Source organism: Polyodon spathula, chromosome 6 (genome assembly GCF_017654505.1).
Source record: "Polyodon spathula isolate WHYD16114869_AA chromosome 6, ASM1765450v1, whole genome shotgun sequence".
Classification (NCBI taxonomy): Eukaryota; Metazoa; Chordata; class Actinopteri; order Acipenseriformes; family Polyodontidae; genus Polyodon; species Polyodon spathula.
Window position 1 is genome coordinate 2,678,136 of NC_054539.1, and position 20,372 is coordinate 2,698,507.

At 39.7% G+C, this 20,372-nt stretch overlaps 1 protein-coding gene across 1 annotated transcript in view; it reads left to right on the forward strand.

Annotated features, from left to right (window-relative positions):
* LOC121316625 (tetratricopeptide repeat protein 7A-like) overlaps positions 1–19,266 on the forward strand; it is a 118,625-nt gene extending 99,359 nt beyond the window's left edge. Inside the window, 1 exon segment of the mRNA XM_041251666.1 lies at positions 17,927–19,266. Coding sequence (XP_041107600.1) covers positions 17,927–18,148 — 222 coding nt within the window. The 3' untranslated portion in view covers positions 18,149–19,266.
* Positions 19,267–20,372: the final 1,106 nt, after the last annotated feature.

The following is a 20,372-nucleotide window of genomic DNA, read 5'->3' on the forward strand; positions in this document are numbered from 1 at the left end:
TAACCAAACAGACAGCTAGAAAGAATAGTGGAAGCACATAGGCATCTGTTTATTATATGACAAGCAGAATCTTTCTGATAGCTGCTTGGGATTCCAAATCCTGGTATGCTGCAATAACACGATACAATACAGTTTAGATAAACAAACATCACAGAGGGTGCTTAGCAACAGCAGCCTGTTTTTCCAGACTGGATGATTGATTCAGCCGGAGGTCAGACTCCGACGGAAGCAGCTCAATAACTTCTTCACCAGTACAAAACTCTTAACCCCATTCATTTATTGCCACCACAAACTCTGAACTCGGAAAAGCTGAACCTTTGCTCTTTGCTCAATATACATCCAGCATTTACCAGTCTCAGTATGCCAGTGGTTTTGGGCTGGTTTTTACTAGTGTCTTTGCTCAGTGTGGACTGGTTGCATGTTGATTTCGCTTGTTCATATTACCAGCTGTGAGATTTTAGAGGGTTAGGAGCAAGATTGCTTTTGTTTGTGTTTGACAGTAAATATGTTCAATGCAGTTAGCATTACCATGGCAACCTTTTTTTATTTTATTGACCAATCTATTTAGTAAAAGAACAATGTGGGAAAGAAATAAATAAAGAATAGCTAGTGTGCTTTATCATTTTAAATGAGATCTTACTATAAGCAAATGTAATATGCTTCACAATAAACCCCCAGGGCTTTTACAATGCCAGAACTAACATAACATTTGAACAGCTTGGCAACTGTTTTCAGCACTTGATAATGCCTGAAAGCCAACATAACATTGGTAGCTTTGAATGCTTTACATCTGTAATTCATCGCTTGCATAAACCACTTCCTCCACCCCAGTGCGCGTATCAGAGGTTGAGAAAACCAGGTTTTACAAGATTGAAGCTTGAATTCAATTGTTGCAGCTGCAGTCAAACAGCTCACACGGAAATAGCCAAACCAGCATTGCTAAGCGGCTACCTTATCGTACAGGAGGGGCTCTTTATAGGTCTGCTGGGTGTTCATTAGGAGCCACCAGAAGGATTACATTTGAATAGCGTTTGGTTATATCAGCTGTGCAATATGTGCAACGTGGAGTTGATTTGCCTTTATGTTGAACTGGAAGCAGTCCAGACAGAGAGGATTGAATATTACCTGGCAGGTATTTTATACAGCAATGTTTAATAATAAAACTTGTAATTCAGGCACCATGGGTGTAAATGTATTGATTGTCTCTCAGGTGTATAATGTCTTGCACGAAGAACTAATTCCGATCCTTTTGATTTGCTGTGCAGGTAATCACAGGCTTTTATTGAATTCCTTCTACATTCATCACAAAATGTTTCACACGACAGAGATTACACCACACAGTAAACTGAACACAGGGATGTTACACAAGCAGTCAGCTGTACTTACTGTAAACAGTATCCTACAATCTACCACAGCAAGCACGGAAAAGCTGATTATCAGATAATATAATGGGGTTGTTGTTGGCTCAGTGGACTACCAACAGATCTGGCTACACCTGTCAGTTATTGGTGATATGTACCTTGTAATGAGTACCTTTTTTAATTACTTTGTGCTGAATATTGATTGATTAATGACTGTTGATTAATGAGCTTATTGCTGATGCACAGGAACCAAAGTCACAAGGAAACGAATCCCATTCATTTTGATGGATAAGTTATTGTGATACATCAGTGTGGTGTGTAAGCGTATAAAAGGACGAATAACAACCAAATCAAATGGGATTCATAATATCTGTATGAAAATATTACATATTTTTCAAATATGAATGTTTCATATGCATATGGATCACACAGGAAGATTACAATGTATCATTACAATGTGTTATTATTATTATTATTATTATTTATATTATTATTATTATTAGTAGTAGTAGTAGGCATCAACTTTTGTGTCTGCCAGGGGGGACTGGTTTGTGGAGTTGGGGGTTAAATAACTATGAATTACTACGATAATTAATGAACTCACATACATTAATGCTCATTTTACTTTAACAGCTGCATTAGTTCTCATTGTGAAGCGTCCACACTGCAGTTTGACAGAACTGCACTGGTATGGTCTGAGAAATGCATTTGCACTGTGCAGGACCTTTTCATTTTAGCTGCGTTTTGAAAGCTTGATTTCAAGACAATGTTTTTAACATGACAGATCATTAATCACCTTTGTTACATGAAACCTGGTGGTGTGGGTGCTGAGCACCTGCTTATTACACCCCATGTGTTCTTCAGCCCCACTGAGCCAGGGCCTGTGCTAGTAGTAGTACTGCAGCAGTAGCAGTAAAAGTAGCCGTATACAAGCAAACGTTAAGAAAACCATAGCTGTCTAAATGTAGTTTTTATACTATTGTACTTTTTATTTAAAATAAGGAAACAAATATACAAAAAAGTGCAAGATTTCAATTGCGTGGTGCTGTATAAGGATGTACAGCTTCAGTCTCTTTTTTTAATATACATTTGTTTACATTTATTCCTTGCTTCAGTGGGCGTTTGGGTATTTTAAAATCTGTGATGTAACATATGCCTACAGCCTTATCATTAGTGTTGTCATGCAGCTGTCTCGCCAGCATCTGCAGCAGAGCTCAGTAAATAAAATGAAAGAGCAGAGAAGGGGTCCACCTGCGACCCCGCAACCCGTTGGGGGGAGGGAACCAATTGTATTTGAGTTAGAAATGCATGGGCTAGTTTACCAGGGGAAGTGTGACGAGCCAGGCCCATTGCTTCAAGAGATGACAGCTTAAGCACAGAAATAAAAAGCTCTGGCCATCACCCATTTTGGTGTTCCTTATTCCTACTCTATATGTTGTATTTCATGTATGAAAGCGTTAATAAATTATTCATATTAAAACATATACTGTATTTGAATTATGTATGAAAGTTTCATGTATATTTCTGATGTAAATGGATCATAAGGAAGTGTCAAATCCGTTATCTCATATGTGTACATACAATATAATTTTGTACAAATACCAATTATTAAAGCATTAGAGTTTCTGATGAAAAATAACAATCACAACCTAACCTATTTGTTTTTAGTTACACATTTTAAATTGATATATACTGCATTTTCTATTTCACTGATGTTTACACAGTAGATTCAATCACAACACTAGTGAAACAGGTCTTGTGATTTGGGTACAACATCGCTTAATTATAAAGCGTCCACAAAGAAAGTGGTTAGAGGATTGTTGTTATGTTGACATCTTTGTAAAACGATTTGTGAGTTGTTGAGGTCAAGGTTAAACGTGTGACTTGGAGCACAGCCCCACTCGCTGCTGTTCGGCTTCATTCCGCTGTTCCGAGCAGCAGTTTCATTAGAATGTAATAACACAGCATGTGATGAATGGCTTACCTCCAGTGTTCCCTGTGTTGTCAACAGTGTTGAGATGGCAGTTCTCAGTTCTCATGTAATTATCCCCTGTCTTTCTTGCTGTTTCATTTGGTGTCTACATTGTCTGTGATTGTTTTCATGGCTGCAGCACAGACAGAGGAAAGACATTAATTAACTTTCGTTAATGGGAGAGGGCCCTTGAAAATAATTGCATGCTTTCTAAATCACTTAGTATTCAGTAGAGATCTTTTTATATATCCAAATCCATACATGTATAAACAGAGAGCGAGGAAGATAATCTGATTAACCCTTAAGCTGTCAGATAGTTTAGTTGCTCTGATTGTGCAGAAATGCCTTCTGTATTTTTTTTATCTTAATATCATTCAATATTTAAAGTTATGGATGAATCTTTTGTAGCAGGGTGCAGTGTGTAAACAACAGGTGTCTGTTCAGTGCATCTCATCAATGGGGATTTGGGAAAGCACTGGCATTAATTAGGTAGGAGTGGACATCTGCAGTACCTGTGTATTGAGCACACTCTAGAGAACCAGAATACAGTGCCAGAGGCACCTAAAACTAACCCACCCTAGCGTGTTATTGCATACCCAACTTGTTGCATTATCAATGCAGTCCTACAAAGACAAATAAAGACCAGTTTTAACCCTTGGTTTTGGAAAAATGATCTCACTGAACTGCAGGTTGATGTGCTGTACAGATAGAAAAAGGGCCGCCTTATTTTCTGGTAGTGCTGACTATCACTAGGAGAACCTCCAAGCTCGGCCCTGGCCTCCTTTGTCGTACTGCCTGTTTCTTTAAATGTTCCTAAGGCTCTGCTGGTTGCCACGCAGCCTTAAACACCCGTAGACACTGCAGAAGCTAGCAATCCCATCTGTAATTAATTATTCTGGTTAGCTTCATGAAGATCGAATTTTAAGTGACGATGCTATTTCTATTAAATCAACAGACGTGACAGCAGCATCTGCCCTGGTATGAACCCTCTCTCTCTCTCTCTCTCTCTCTCTCTCTCTCTCTCTCTCTCTCTCTCTCTCTCTCTCTCTCCATATATATATATATATATATATATATATAATATATATATATATATCTCGTTAGAAGATCTGTATCTTCTGGATAGACAGCAAGTGGAGACCTGTTTGGCTGTGGTTTCAAACTACACCAAAGTGTGATGTCTCTCGTCGTCGGGTGTACATGAATCGTGGATGAGTGAGCCCAGACTGTAAATAGATAATTCATGTTTGAAACACTAATGGGAGCAAGTAGAATTCCAAAGCAAGCCCGTGTAGCTGGAGTCTGTGCTGTGTTATATTGCGGTGTTTGACGTGATTGAGTGATTGAAGACCCCTGTCTGTCTCTCTTCCTCTGGGGCAGTGTGTTCCTGTCAGACTGCTCCAGGAAGAGCCACTCCCTGCCTTTAACAAGTTGCCACGCTACCTGTCACACAACTTCCTGTTGCAAAAGTTAGCCTGGTGGCTGATAGAGAGATGCAAGGGAAGGATCTGAGTCTCTTGCCTTCCCTCATCAAAGCTTATCGTGAAAAATGTGATTTACACAGTGGTTCTGATGTTTCCTGAGCTTTTCCCTTGCTTAGACTGTGGATTTACCATGTTCTTTACCAGGCTTTATCCCAGTGACATGGATGCGTGATATCTGGTTATTTTATTTGTGATATGCTTTAACACATTTTACTATGATTTAAACACAGGGTATAATTTCAATCTTCTTTAAATTCAAACAGATACAAGCTATCTTGACCAGTGCAGCGTACAGGAAGTTAGTGACTGTCACCAGGTATCTGGCCCTTTCCGAGCTGCTTACGAAGAGTATGGAAACACAGGTACTGTTTGGTAGCTGGATTGGTAGTACAACATATTAGCTATATTCTTGTCACTTGTATTAGCTTTGTCCAGCTAAAAAAAATCTGCCAAACATTTTTTTTCTTATTGAGATCAAGACTGTTTGAAAGCGAGTTCAGGGGTAGGATTCATGTAGTGTTACTGTCATGTGCTCATGTCTTTGAGTTCAGGGGTAGGATTAATTTAGTGTTACTGTCATGTGCTCATGTCTTTGAGTTCAGGGGTAGGATTCATGTAGTGTTACTGTCAAGAGCTCATATCTTTGATTTAAGGGGTAGGATTCATGCAGTGTTACTGTCATGTGCTCATGTCTTTGAGTTCAGGGGTAGGATTCATGTAGTGTTACTGTCAAGAGCTCATATCTTTGATTTAAGGGGTAGGATTCATGCAGTGTTACTGTCATGTGCTCATGTCTTTGAGTTCAGGGGTAGGATTAATTTAGTGTTACTGTCATGTGCTCATGTCTTTGAGTTCAGGGGTAGGATTCATGTAGTGTTACTGTCAAGAGCTCATATCTTTGATTTAAGGGGTAGGATTCATGCAGTGTTACTGTCATGTGCTCATGTCTTTGAGTTCAGGGGTAGGATTCATGTAGTGTTACTGTCAAGAGCTCATATCTTTGATTTAAGGGGTAGGATTCATGCAGTGTTACTGTCATGTGCTCATGTCTTTGAGTTCAGGGGTAGGATTAATTTAGTGTTAGTGTCAAGTGTTCATGTCTTTGAGTTCAGGGGTAGGATTCATATAGTGTTACTGTCAAGTGCTCATGTCTTTGAGTTCAGGGGTAGGATTCATGTAGTGTTACTGTCAAGAGCTCATATCTTTGATTTAAGGGGTAGGATTCATTTAGTGTTACTGTCATGTGCTCATGTCTTTGAGTTCAGGGGTAGGATTCATGTAGTGTTACTGTCAAGTGCTCATGTCTTTGAGTTCAAGGGTAGGATTCATGTAGTGTTACTGTCAAGAGCTCATATCATTGATTTAAGGAATAGGATTCAAGCAGTGTTACTGTCATGTGCTCATGTCTTTGAGTTCAGGGGTAGGATTCATGTAGTGTTACTGTCAAGAGCTCATATCTTTGATTTAAGGGGTAGGATTCATTTAGTGTTACTGTCATGTGCTCATGTCTTTGAGTTCAGGGGTAGGATTCATGCAGTGTTACTGTCATGTGCTCATGTCTTTGAGTTCAGGGGTAGGATTCATGTAGTGTTACTGTCAAGTGCTCATGTCTTTGAGTTAAGGGGTAGGATTCATGCAGTGTTACTGTCATGTGCTCATGTCTTTGAGTTCAGGGGTAGGATTCATGTAGTGTTACTGTCAAGAGCTCATATCTTTGATTTAAGGGGTAGGATTCATTTAGTGTTACTGTCATGTGCTCATGTCTTTGAGTTCAGGGGTAGGATTCATGTAGTGTTACTGTCATGTGCTCATGTCTTTGAGTTCAGGGGTAGGATTCATGTAGTGTTACTGTCAAGAGCTCATATCTTTGATTTAAGGAGTAGGATTCATGCAGTGTTACTGTCATGTGCTCATGTCTTTGAGTTCAGGGGTAGGATTCATGTAGTGTTACTGTCATGTGCTCATGTCTTTGAGTTCAGGGGTAGGATTCATTTAGTGTTACTGTCATGTGCTCATGTCTTTGAGTTCAGGGGTAGGATTCATGTAGTGTTACTGTCATGTGCTCATGCCTTTGAGTTCAGGGGTAGGATTCATGTAGTGTTACTGTCATGTGCTCATGTCTTTGAGTTCAGAGGTAGGATTCATGTAGTGTTACTGCCATCTGCTCATGTCTTTGAGTTCAGGGGTAGGATTCATGTAGTGTTACTGTCAAGAGCTCATATCTTTGATTTAAGGGGTAGGATTCATTTAGTGTTACTGTCAAGTGTTCATGTCTTTGAGTTCAGGGGTAGGATTCATGCAGTAAATTTGCAGACGACACAAAAGTAGGAGGAGTGGGAAACACTGTTGCAGCAGCAAAGGTCATTCAAAATGATCTAGACAAGATTCAGAACTGGGCAGACACATGGCAAATGACATTTAATAGAGAAAAGTGTAAGGTACTGCACGCAGGAAATAAAAATGTACATTATAAATATCATATGGGAGATACTGAAATTGGAGAAGGAATCTATGAAAAAGACCTAGGAGTTTTTGTTGACTCAGAAATGTCTTCATCTAGACAATGTGGGGAAGCTATAAAAAAGGCTAACAAGATGCTCGGATACATTGTGAAAAGTGTTGAATTTAAATCAAGGGAAGTAATGTTAAAACTGTACAATGCACTAGTAAGACCTCATCTTGAATATTGTGTTCAGTTCTGGTCACCTCGCTATAAAAAAGATATTGCTGCTCTAGAAAGAGTGCAAAGAAGAGCGACCAGAATTATTCCGGGCTTAAAAGGCATGTCATATGCAGACAGGCTAAAAGAATTGAATCTGTTCAGTCTTGAACAAAGAAGACTACGTGGCGACCTAATTCAAGCATTCAAAATTCTAAAAGGTATTGACAGTGTCGACCCAAGGGACTTTTTCAGCCTGAAAAAAGAAACAAGGACCAGGGGTCACAAATGGAGTTTAGAAAAAGGGGCATTCAGAGCAGAAAATAGGAGACACTTTTTTACACAGAGAATTGTGAGGGTCTGGAATCAACTCCCCAGTAATGTTGTTGAAGCTGACACCCTGGGATCCTTCAAGAAGCTGCTTGATGAGATTTTGGGATCAATAAGCTACTAACAACCAAACGAGCAAGATGGGCCGAATGGCCTCCTCTCGTTTGTAAACTTTCTTATGTTCTTATGTTCTTATGTTCTAGTGTTACTGCTATCTGCTCATGTCTTTGAGTTCAGGGGTAGGATTCATGTAGTGTTACTGTCAAGAGCTTATATCTTTGATTTAAGGGGTAGGATTCATTTAGTGTTACTGTCAAGTGTTCATGTCTTTGAGTTCAGGGGTAGGATTCATGTAGTGTTACTGTAATGTGCTCATGTCTTTGAGTTCAGGGGTAGGATTCATGTAGTGTTACTGCCATCTGCTCATGTCTTTGAGTTCAGGGGTAGGATTCATGTAGTGTTACTGTAATGTGCTCATGTCTTTGAGTTCAGGGGTAGGATTCATGTAGTGTTACTGCCATCTGCTCATGTCTTTGTTAAGAAGACCTTGTGTTTGTACCTTGTTTATTTTTTGTGTATTTATTAATTTTCAATAAAAGTGCACATGTGCTGAACAGTAATTCTGCTGTTCCAGTGATTCCTGCCTGCCCATTAGCCAACCTGTTACACATGGCTTAATTCTATATTATCTTCATGTTAGGCTATATGAGCACAACCCACCGTACTCTACGATGAGGCAGGAAAATAACTAGCTATCACCGGCTGAGCAGTCAACATGTGATTTTGCTTTTAGTGCAGCTTCTCGCTACGACTTGCGTTCATTTACACACACTGTTCAAATAATTTTTTCTACAATAGCTGTGTTTACCAATCAGAATCTGAATGAAACAAATGTGTATCTCATTAAGCACTCCTTCTGTTTGGTCTCCCATGGTTACAGAGCACAGTTGACCTTACACATGGCTAATGAAAATTCCTTCCTGAGGCAAGAGGAATGCGGTTATAAAAGTAGGTTATTTCTGCCCTGGGATTGGACACTTGCAGCTGTAAGTGCTTGGGCATAATATTGGAAGGTCTGGATCCATTTGTATTTCAAAGCATTAGCCAAAGGGGACAAATTAGACATTCGGGACAACTTCTCCTACAGCTAGGACAGCATTCTGTGCAGTATCAGTCTGGTCAGTTAAGATTGCCGAAACTCATTTTTTCAGATGAAACAAAGAAAAATAAAACGCCCCGCTCATTCATTTGAATTGGTAGAAAATGGATTATAGTTGATGTATTACAAAGCTTGTGAGATGGATGGCAAATGAATTCTGCTGCCCCAATACTCGTTGGAAAGTAGGGTTGCAGCATATTGCTCTGCAATGTTTGCCATATAGTCTAGTTCTTCCTTCTTGATGTCAATCCATTAGTTTATCATGCTATTTGACTGAGGTCAATCTAAACAGTTGTGCTTGTATTGCATTACTAGAGAATCTGCGTAACCAGACTCTCTTTCATTTTGTCTCTTGAACTGTAAACTGGACCAGAGTATGGCTGAGTCAAGCTTTTAACCCTATAAGCCCCTACAGAGCTTTAACACTGGTCCAAATTTCATAATAACCAGGCTACAAGCTAAAACACAACCCCCAGATTCATTACTAAGACAGAGATCGATTTAAATACTAAACTGCTTACTACAAAGATAAAGAATGGCTGTTGCTTTGAATTGTTTGTCCTTTTGTTTCCTTGTAAGAAACAGCTCTGGTTTGACACAGGATGTGCACTCCTAGAATGGTTCCTCATCAGCCAAATGAGGTGCTGCCAACCTTACAGGCTTGCAAACAAACAGTTAATGAAGCATCTCTGTCTCACTCTTCCTTGCAGTTTTGAAAGTTAACAAAATCCATCAAAACCGTGCAATATTCCCTCTTGTTGCAAACCCAGTTTAAATAGCTGTTTGATCCTGTTGGGAACATTCTGAGCAGAGGTTTCCATGGAAACTAAAAATGAAAGTAGGTCTAGAATATTCTTGTCCAAAAGTTGGAGGGGGGAGGGGGGGAGCTCTGACTTTTTCAATATTCAGTTTTCTAGCGATACAAAATTAATATTTCAAGCTCCAGCACTTCTGATCAAAATGCGATATTTAATTAAAATATAATACAACATATTAGTTTGCATCAGTAGATAACTATATATTTTTTTCATATTGAACATACATTGTTGTGGTTTATCAAATTCTCATTTCAGTGCATGGCACCAATGTTAAGTGGTTGTGCATTTAACTCTCTTGTTTTTCCTTGTAGGAAACACTGCAGTTACAAAATAACTAAGTCCAGTACGTCCTTCTGTATGTGTGAAACAGGCTATTAGGACAAACAAGATGTTACAGATTATGATAATCTTATACAGTATTTATAAAAACGATAATTACAATGCCTGATGAAGTATCTGGCAGATTTCAGTAATCTGCCTGTGTGCCTTCCATTACCAATTGATCTCCACTGGCAGTGCAGCACTGGCACTACAGTGACAATGCAGTGGTGGCATAGGTACCTCAGGGGCAGCTACAATGGTATATCCATATGTACACCTACGAATGGAATGAGAATCCTATGATGATTTGTTATTGCTGGTAATCCTGTGGTCTGCAAATGGTCCTGCCCAGGTTATGTTAAAGTATTGGAGTGGTATTTGGTTTCCCAGTCGTAACAGAAGAGTTTAGAAAAATTGTTATTTCCTTAAAACTCAGTAACAATAGCTGTCTGTCCAAAACAATGGCACACTTATATCTGGCTTCCTCAATCGGAGCACATTCTTTTCTGTTTGGAAATTTTTAAAAAACTTTTTGTTTCAAATTTTAGCTTCAGTTACGTCATGTGGTTTCTTTGGAATTTTGTTTGTCTTTATTTGGCAGTGCTTCTTTGGCTTTGTTACCTGCCAAGCTTTTGTGCGCTGTCATGGGGAAGAGTCTTCCCATAGCGAGCTGACCTTCTGTGAACTCTGCTGACCTAGGAACATCAATGGAACAGCAGGGCTCGAGCTTGAGTGAGAATCATCTGCAGGCGCTCTTTATAAGCTCCATGGTACACAATAGCACATGAAGTGTATGTGAAGCCATCAGTGTAGGTGCTTGTTAAGTCCCACTTTCCCTTCTAGGTCTGAGGTTTAAAGAGAGTGTTAAACAAGGCATTTAAAAATCTTTTTTAACACTTTTTATTAGTATTAACAACATGAACACCTGTCCCCCGGGTCCTGCTTTTCATTGAGTACACCATTTATACACATTTACAGTTGTCACTAAAAACAGAGGGAACCTGTACTTAAAATCAGATTGGTGCTACAGCAACAAGCAATTGCTATGCAAATAAAGATAATACACAGTTGTGGTTGCTATGCATCAGGACGCTGGCATGCCCTTTTGGTATATCTATCTGTCACGGGTGCAATTGAGCTTGAAGGAGGATAGCAGGACATTGCGCAAAAAAAAAAATAAAAAAAAAATGAGCCTCTCTTCATTCTCTTATACCAGCGGTGGGAAGTGTGTTAAAACATACCTGATTGTCCTGTTTCACCACATTTGCATTGGTTTCATGCCTGTGATGGAAAGTTTGGTCATGTTGCATAAGTGTAGTTTAGCGGGCCAGGAAAATCAGGCTTACCCATTCCGATCTGAGAATGTTGATGCACATTTTCAAACACCTTTTCATACTTACTGAGAATTCTGACTGCTCCACCCCTTTCTGCAGGATAAAATCATATTTCAAACTCGATTTTCATCTGGCTGTTGCCAATGAAGCAGATACAAGTATTCGTGGCGATTATTAAGCCTCACAAAAATACTATGCCACATTGGCAACAGTTGGATTGGAATTGAGTTTCATAATCATGGTAAAGCTTTATTTATTTATTTTTGCTCATTTTAGAAATATTTTTCTATGGCTGTCCTTTGCCCCTTCCACCTGCTGGGTCCGCCCTGTGCACAGCTGTGTGGTCTGCTATATGATGTAGGATATTAGAAAATACTTCTGAGATGTTTTAGCCGTACCTTTCTTGCCACTTAAATTCATCAAGGGATGACAGAATCATTTCTTCCATTGTTCCCTGCATTGTTTTGAACTGTTTTTTTGCACAGGCCCAGTAATTCTCCACGTTGTTAGTGTGGACTCCCGTGTCAGGGTCAGTAAAGTGCTCTGAGTGATTTACTGTTTTGTGAATGTATGAATTTCTAGTCAGGGCTGAAATTTGATGGTATTTGTCCACTGATTTCTATGTATTTGGTGGTATTTGTCCACTGATCGCTATATATTTCAGAGCCCTGTCTCACTACCTTGGTGATGATGGGTAGGTGACATGCATGGCTGTAACAGTAACAGGTGACTTACAAGCCCAGAAGTAAATCAAAAATACAATTTTCTGGAGAGTTAAGTGAGTATACTAAAGTAACTTTGATATAATACAGATTTTTTAGATTGGCAGTGGCGTTTAGTACACTGAACACAGGGCTGGAATTGTACCTTTGTTTTTTTTCAGTTTTGCTACCTGCCCGAGGACATCTCCACCGCTACCTGTCTTGCTAATCTCCACCGGTTTAATTGCTTGGCCCGCTAAACCACACCTATTCTCAAACATCACATGACATCCCAAACAACTGAGTGCTCCAGGATCTCAAGAGAGGTCTGTGGTATGTTGAGACAATATCTGCAGAAATATGTAGGACCAGGAAGGTGGAATAGAAATTCACTGTGGGTTAGTATGGGTCCAGATAGTCTGTGTGATTTGCTGATCAGTTTGTGTAATTACTTCAATTGTGTCTTTGACCTGTTGGTGATCTGGAGATGGTAGACTTGGATGGAATTGCACCTGATACTGCTGAACACAGGGCTGGAATTGCACCTGATACTGCTGAACACAGGGCTGGAATTGCACCTGATACTGCTGAACACAGGGCTGGAATTGCACCTGGTACTGCTGAACACAGGGCTGGAATTGCACCTGATACTGCTGAACACAGGGCTGGAATTGCACCTGGTACTGCTGAACACAGGGCTGGAATTGCACCTGGTACTGCTGAACACAGGGCTGGAATTGCACCTGGTACTGCTGAACACAGGGCTGGAATTGCACCTGGTACTGCTGAACACAGGGCTGGAATTGCACCTGGTACTGCTGAACACAGGGCTGGAATTGCACCTGGTACTGCTGAACACAGGGCTGGAATTGCACCTGGTACTGCTGAACACAGGGCTGGAATTGCACCTGGTACTGCTGAACACAGGGCTGGAATTGCACCTGGTACTGCTGAACACAGGGCTGGAATTGCACCTGGTACTGCTGAACACAGGGCTGGAATTGCACCTGGTACTGCTGAACACAGGGCTGGAATTGCACCTGGTACTGCTGAACACAGGGCTGGAATTGCACCTGGTACTGCTGAACACAGGGCTGGAATTGCACCTGGTACTGCTGAACACAGGGCTGGAATTGCACCTGGTACTGCTGAACACAGGGCTGGAATTGCACCTGGTACTGCTGAACACAGGGCTGGAATTGCACCTGGTACTGCTGAACACAGGGCTGGAATTGCACCTGGTACTGCTGAACACAGGGCTGGAATTGCACCTGGTACTGCTGAACACAGGGCTGGAATTGCACCTGGTACTGCTGAACACAGGGCTGGAATTGCACCTGATACTGCTGAACACTATGAGCTCTTGAAGAGAATCTCAGTGTGGGCGTCAGCTATCTTAACTAATATACTCTACTTTCTGTTTAGAATTATTTTTTACCTTTTTCTATTTCAGTCACCACTTCCTGATGACTTTTTTTTTAAACTTGGCAGTTTAACCCTTTCAGTCCTGGCCTTATCTTAGTGTCATATGTTAACACATGCCATCTGAAATCATTTTAGAACCTCACTGGGCTCCTAGGTCGCAGTCTGAAGTAGAGTATTAATATATGTAAACAATATATTGTTATATAGGTGCCTGATGAGCAAAGTTGATTTTGTAATATTGATGAATAATAAATTCTTAACAATGATAAACAGTACATACATATAATGTACTTTTTTATTAATCAAAGTACAGTTGTATAATATTTTGTTGTAAGAAAAAAAAGTGTATTTTTGGTTTTGCAAAAATACCAAACGTCTCATCTGTGTGTTTCTCAGTAAATGACAAATGTGCAAATACTAGATGAAAGACAAGATATTTTAACAGTGTTGTGTTGCTGCGAGCAAGACTGACAACTGAGAGCTCTCAGTCAGAATTATGGCACGAGCAGGGGGGCGTGGCCACTGGACTACATGTTCTGTTTGTGTGTGTGTGTGTTTGTCTGTGTGTGAGTGTGAGTGTTCTGCAATTGGTTATTTATGTTCTGTTAATGTTCTGTTGTTAGGCACACTGGACCTGCTAGTAGCCTTCATCCTAGCCCACGAAAGGACCCTACAGAACTGTTCACGTGAAGCGCACTGTCTGGTCTGAACAGCACCTGAGAGGGAAAGGACTATATGGGGGGCTGTGGTTGGCTGAGGGCCAATAGCAATGTATCTGTTCATGTTCAGTCTATCTCTGCTGAATCTATCTGTTCAACTCCACCAAACAGAGGTGATTACCCACTTTTTTTATTTACCTCTACACCACTGCTTTCTTCGAAAAGCATAAAGAAAAACACAGCCTCCATGTTGTTACACACAACCTCACAATCGGCATGTAGTGATGGCCTGGGTGCAGTGGTTTGTTTAAACAGGGAGTGCACTCACTTCAGCAATGAAACTGAAGAGTGTGTACAACAAACAACCACAGCGTGTGCCGTTTGTAAATATGATTGTCCAGCCAACTGCAGTGAGTGTGTGTGTATGTAGCCTCTGTGTAGCACTGAATCCAGGTTGAGCTGCAGCAGCTTGCTGCTTTTGCAGTTTTCTGATCAAAATGTTTCTGCCGAAGTGCTGTTCAAGCGCTGTTTTGTATATTTAAAAAAAAAAATATATATATATATATATATATATAGTAGGTTATATTCAAAATAAAAACATGTATTGTAAAGGGCTGTCAAAGTGATGGCTTTGACAGTTCTTGGTAGAGGGAATTATTGTCTTTTTTTTGTGATCCTACCTTTCAAACGCCACAGGATATTTAATATATGTATTTAGGAGAAGTCAAGAATGGACAACTGCATATCTTTCACACACAGTAATTACATTTTAAAAGTGAAAACCATCAGTGCTTGGCGGGAGCTTTGACAGCTCTTTAAAATACATGTTTTTATTTTGAATATAACCTACATTTTTTTAAAATATACAAGCCTATTGTTATCTCTACTGGACCTGACAGCCACCAATTCCTTCATTTAGTACAAGGAATGCACCAGGGAAAATATCAGTGTTCAGGGAAAATCAGGGAAAAAGTGTTCTAATTTGAATGCAAGTTGTGCTTTTATTTTTTAATTATTATGCACAACAACAGTGTTTTTAGTTATTGGTCTTCTGTTTAAAAAAAAAAAAAAAAAAACCTCAGTTTATTATTTTGAAAAATAAAACGCCAGTGCATCGATTATCATCGATAAATGCCTGTATGATAATCGAATATGAAATTAGGGTGCTGATTGCACCTCTATAATTTAACATTTTTAGCTAAACAAAAGTAATTCAGGCCTGCAGACATGTCAAGTCTCAAGATTTACCCTTGAAACTCATGATTTTGAGGGTCTCATGTCCGTGTAATGGATTCTTACGGTTTTTGTTGTCTGCCCGGTTTCAGTTCGTCAGAGGGCTATGCACATCGGACATGAGCGAGTGAATAAAAAATTATTCAGACTATTGATTTAAATGGAGAAATGCACAACGCAAGCAAGGGGGGCGAATGTAGAAATACGTTTGTTTTATTTCTGTTTGCTCTATGCGCTGTTCACGTTGCAATGGACCAATCAGAAATGAGGTCAAAGGTAGTGGCTGTCAGTTTCACTGTCTCGCTTACACAGAAATTACCAACAGAAATACAAAAAATAGACACCAATGAACATGTAATTATTAAAGTCGAAAAATATAATAATGTTCTGTATGATACTAAATGAGCCAATCAGCCAATAAAAAGGAAGAATGCCATATGGCAAGAAATAGCAGAACAATTGGAAATTGATGGTATGTCTAGCTCTCTTTTACCTTCATTTTAGTCGGGGAGTGACGGAGAGTGTGAAACACTGGTTTCTTATTTCTGTAAAATGACGCTTCTTTATTTTAATAATGACGACCTAATAATAATAATAATCACATTCACACACTAACTGAAAATATTTTATTAAAACTGAGAATCGATAAAAGTATATTATATTAAACTCAGTATTTACAAAGAAATACGTGTAGATGTATTTTTTAAAAATGTACATGTTAAACCAGATTACATATAAACATTCACCGTTAAATTTCTTCTTTTTTTTTTTTTTTTTTTTGGTGTGGGGTATACCCATAGTCTATTTCTTTGTTTTATTTATTTTATTTCGTTTCCACAAAAGGAGAAAGTATTTTGTTTTCATGACTAGCTACTAGCTACGGTGTGCATACTTTATTCACCACAAATTTGCTCGTTTGCGTCGTTCGTATCTGGTGTGCGTAGCCCTTAATTCTAGGTCAGTGGTGTAGCTAGGCAGGTGGTTTAGGGGTTTGAACTACATGGGACAAAAAACATGTCAGCCATGTGCAAAAATCTCAATCCATCACCAGTAGGGGTCTCACTGGAGTGAACCCTTAGGGGTTGACATGTCTGTGAAAGGGATAAAGCACCCTTTAAATCAAGCCTTCAGAATCAAGTCTAACTTCCAGGTACACCTGTCCCTCTGCAACGCTGTGCCTCTGAAAATACACTAGAGACACAGTCTAAAATTCAGCAGGCACCTGAGAGCTTCCCCTCACAGCTACGCAAGTGCATCTCAATACTGGCCTGAAAATCCCCTCCCTCCCTGCACACTCATTTCACCTGACCTGAGCCAGACTCAAACCCAGAGCCAGATTTAACACGCCGCAACACTGTGATTTCATTTTGAAAAATGTTTCCAGTCTGTCATTCAGAATGGCTTCCATCCCAACAGGATAATAAACTGAATCCAGTTACCAGCCTCGGAAAAGCTTGCAAAGAAGTTTGAAAAGGTCTTGGCATGCTCTAGTGAGACAAAACAACACTCACTGCCTTGAGGGGAAGGGAAACCCATGGCTGGGAAGCTGCTGAAGCAAAAGGCCGGTCTGCCCAAATTACATTTCATTCTAATTTATATACCAAACTCCCCGGGTTGTGATGTACTGGGTATTAACTTTTAAAGCAATGATAACCAAGCCTTTAGTAAGAATATACTCACCTTTGTGTTTAAGCTCTGTTGGCTTCTTGCTTGTTTTGTCTTTTGTTTATTTTAATTTAGGACAACATTGTTGTATATTTTAGGTTTGCTTGGTAGTGGGGCAGGGATAAAAACCAGGTGCTCATATAATACTTTCTGCTGTAAGTGAATTAAATCCATCTGTGTTACTCACATTGTAAATAAATCCATCTGTGTTACTCGCATTGTAAATAAATCCATCTGTGTTACTCACATTGCATGGCACCTGATGGGCTTCCTGCCAGCCTGCTTTGTAGGGCAACATACAGTGTCTGCTGCAGCCATAATTCTGACAGACAGTGGCCACCTGATCTTACCAGCCAGCAAACCCCAGATCAATACAAGTAAATGAGAGCGGCACCTTTAATAATCAGCCACCTGTCTTAACCCTTTGTTGACTACTAGTTAACGTCACGGAATTAACAATGTTGCAGGCAGCTAAAGCACCATGGTGTAAAACACTGCCCTGCTCTTGAACAGTAACTCTTTTTGTCTGCTGAATTTGAGAAATTTAAATAATTTCATAAGGGAAAGGCTGAGTAGAAGGACTTCCGTCAAGAATCGCATGCTCTTGTTGTTATTTACCTTCCTGCTGCTGCTTTTTGAATTTACACAGAAACCGCTCCCCATCCCCCTCTCTCCCTCCCCCCTGTCCCCCTCTCCTCTCTCCCTCACTGTTTTTCTCAATATCTGCAATCTTGTTTCATCATGTTTCTCTCTCTCTCTCTCTCTCTCTCTCTCTCTCTCTCTCTCTCTCTCTCTCTCCTGGCAGGGCCTGATCCTGAACCGGATGGGCCAGAGCAGCCTGGCAGAGAAAGTCCTGAGGGACGCTGTCCAGGCTCAGAACACATCTCACGAGTCGTGGAGGTGCCTGGGGGAGGTGCTGCAGGAGCAGGGGAGGAGTGAGGCAGCGGCTGAGTGCTTCCTAACTGCCCTCGAGCTGGAGTCCAGCAGCCCCATCATGCCCTTCACTGTCATCCCCCGGGAGCTGTAGACCTGCTCACACCACAACACTCACAGAGACATTTACTAAGCTTCTACCCCACATACAATAAAAAGAGGCTTCACCTTAGAATCAATGGTAAGAACACAAGAACAATTTTAGAAACGAAAGGAGGTCGTTCGGTTTCTAGAGTCTAATATCAAAACATTGTTCAGTCGTGGATCTTTAATGATCCCAGTGATTCAGCATCAAGAACATGACTACATAACCCAGTTTCCATCAGCACCGTTCAGCTGGTAGCAGCCTGTGTAAATGACACATGCCAGAGGTGCAACGGTTAATAGAGGCTATCTTATCTTACAGGATCGGATATGACAGGTTCTACTGTATTCATAAAATGTTTGTCAAATGTGTTATGACTTTTTTCCTATAATAATACAAAATTATATTAATTACGATCTCAATAGTTACAGTAAAAGTGAAGCCTACAAATCACACACAAGCAGTTAGAATGATGAATTTCCAGTCCCTTTCTGTTTGTAACTAATGTGATGACAGACTGTTCTGAATGCTTACTGTGTGTGCATGTCATGTGTGTTCTCAATGTGCTTCTGAAGGATTCGGCACATAGGTTTACAGTGTTCAGTAGTCTTTATAAATGCAACCTACTGAAGAGTTTAATTCAAATAAAGTGCTAACTAGGACATGGCCCCTTAGCATACTATTGTATATGGCAGCCCAGCTGCTAAAGCATTAGTGTATAGCACTGTTCAATTCTAAAGCAAGCACAGCACTATGTTATGTAAAGATATTTCTGTCATCTGTACTGTATATGTCTGCTGGAAATAAATGCTGTATTTTATATTTAAATGTTTTTAAAAGGTTAAGTTGCTATGCATTCGATACACCACCAGCAACAACAGAGCCCAAGATGTAAATAGCATGGCATCAGATCATGGGGCACTAGTTTATTTTTTGTGTCTTTAAAGACAAGGCTATATTTTTGATGCTAATACATTCTGTAATAATATCATATTGTACATGTCACATTAAGTGTCTCTAATTACTGTGTATTTGCATAGTTCTTGCTTACTAAATACAAATTATGATGATACTGTGTTACTAGTTACAATGTACTTAATGTGTGAATCTAGTATCTTTCTTTCCCATTGCTGCATATTTCTGATTTGATTTGATTTTACATTTAATCATTTATACAATGTATGTAATTACTTGATTTGAGTATTGGCTATTTTGTCTTACTAATGACATGTTTTATTTGTAAAATATATATATATATATATATATATATATATATATATATATATATATATATATATATAATGGGCACCAATATTGATATGTTAATATGATTTCGATATCGTTAATAATTTCCACATCGCGATATTGAGGGATAAAAAAATCACGTATGCTCGTAGAGACATACTTTTTATTGCTAATACTGCTAAAAATACAAACGCTGTATAACCAAGTTTATTTTATATTAAGATACAGTGAACCCTATACATACCAATCATTGCCAGTCTCGTAGGCAAATACCACACATAAAGTATTACTTAACCATTGTATTCCATGGATTAGCGTTTTTCATTTTCTAAGAACCCGATTAACAAATGTTTTTCAAACATTCAATAGCTGTAAATCAAGAAAAACAACAAATCCACGACCTGTGTATCCTCTCTCGTGTGCTCTACTCCACTTTCTTCACCTGTGTCCTCTCACTGGCCAATCCCTTACCAGAAACTATATCCTCTTTTCAAAAGGTGCGCGCATCAGCTAATTAAAAAACAGGATCTTTTTAAAAATATATATAGTGGTAGACTAGGGGGAGGAAGGGAAAAATATGTAGTACAGGAGGGGGAAAAGGACTACATCCCCCAGAATGCCAAGTGAGGGAGCCAGGATGAGGAGCACCTGGCTCCAATTGATTTAATGAAGCCCTGCTTAAAAGGGGTGGAAACCCTGCAGCCAGGGCTGTGTGCCAGACAGTCACACAGTCTGTGCAAAGTGAGGCTGTCACCGTGAAGGATTCAGAAAGCTACTGTGTGAACCTTTTTGTGTTTGGTGTGTTAAAAGTGTTTTGTGAAACTGGTAAACAGCTTAGCTGTACGGTGATAGTAGAGAAGCAAAAGTTTAGTAAGTGCTCCAAGTGGGAGTTAGGTGTTTGTTTTGTTTTAGTTTTATTTATTGTAAATAATAAAAGTGCATGCAAGTGCTAAACCTGCAATTCTGGTGTCAGGGTCTGTGGCTTTAA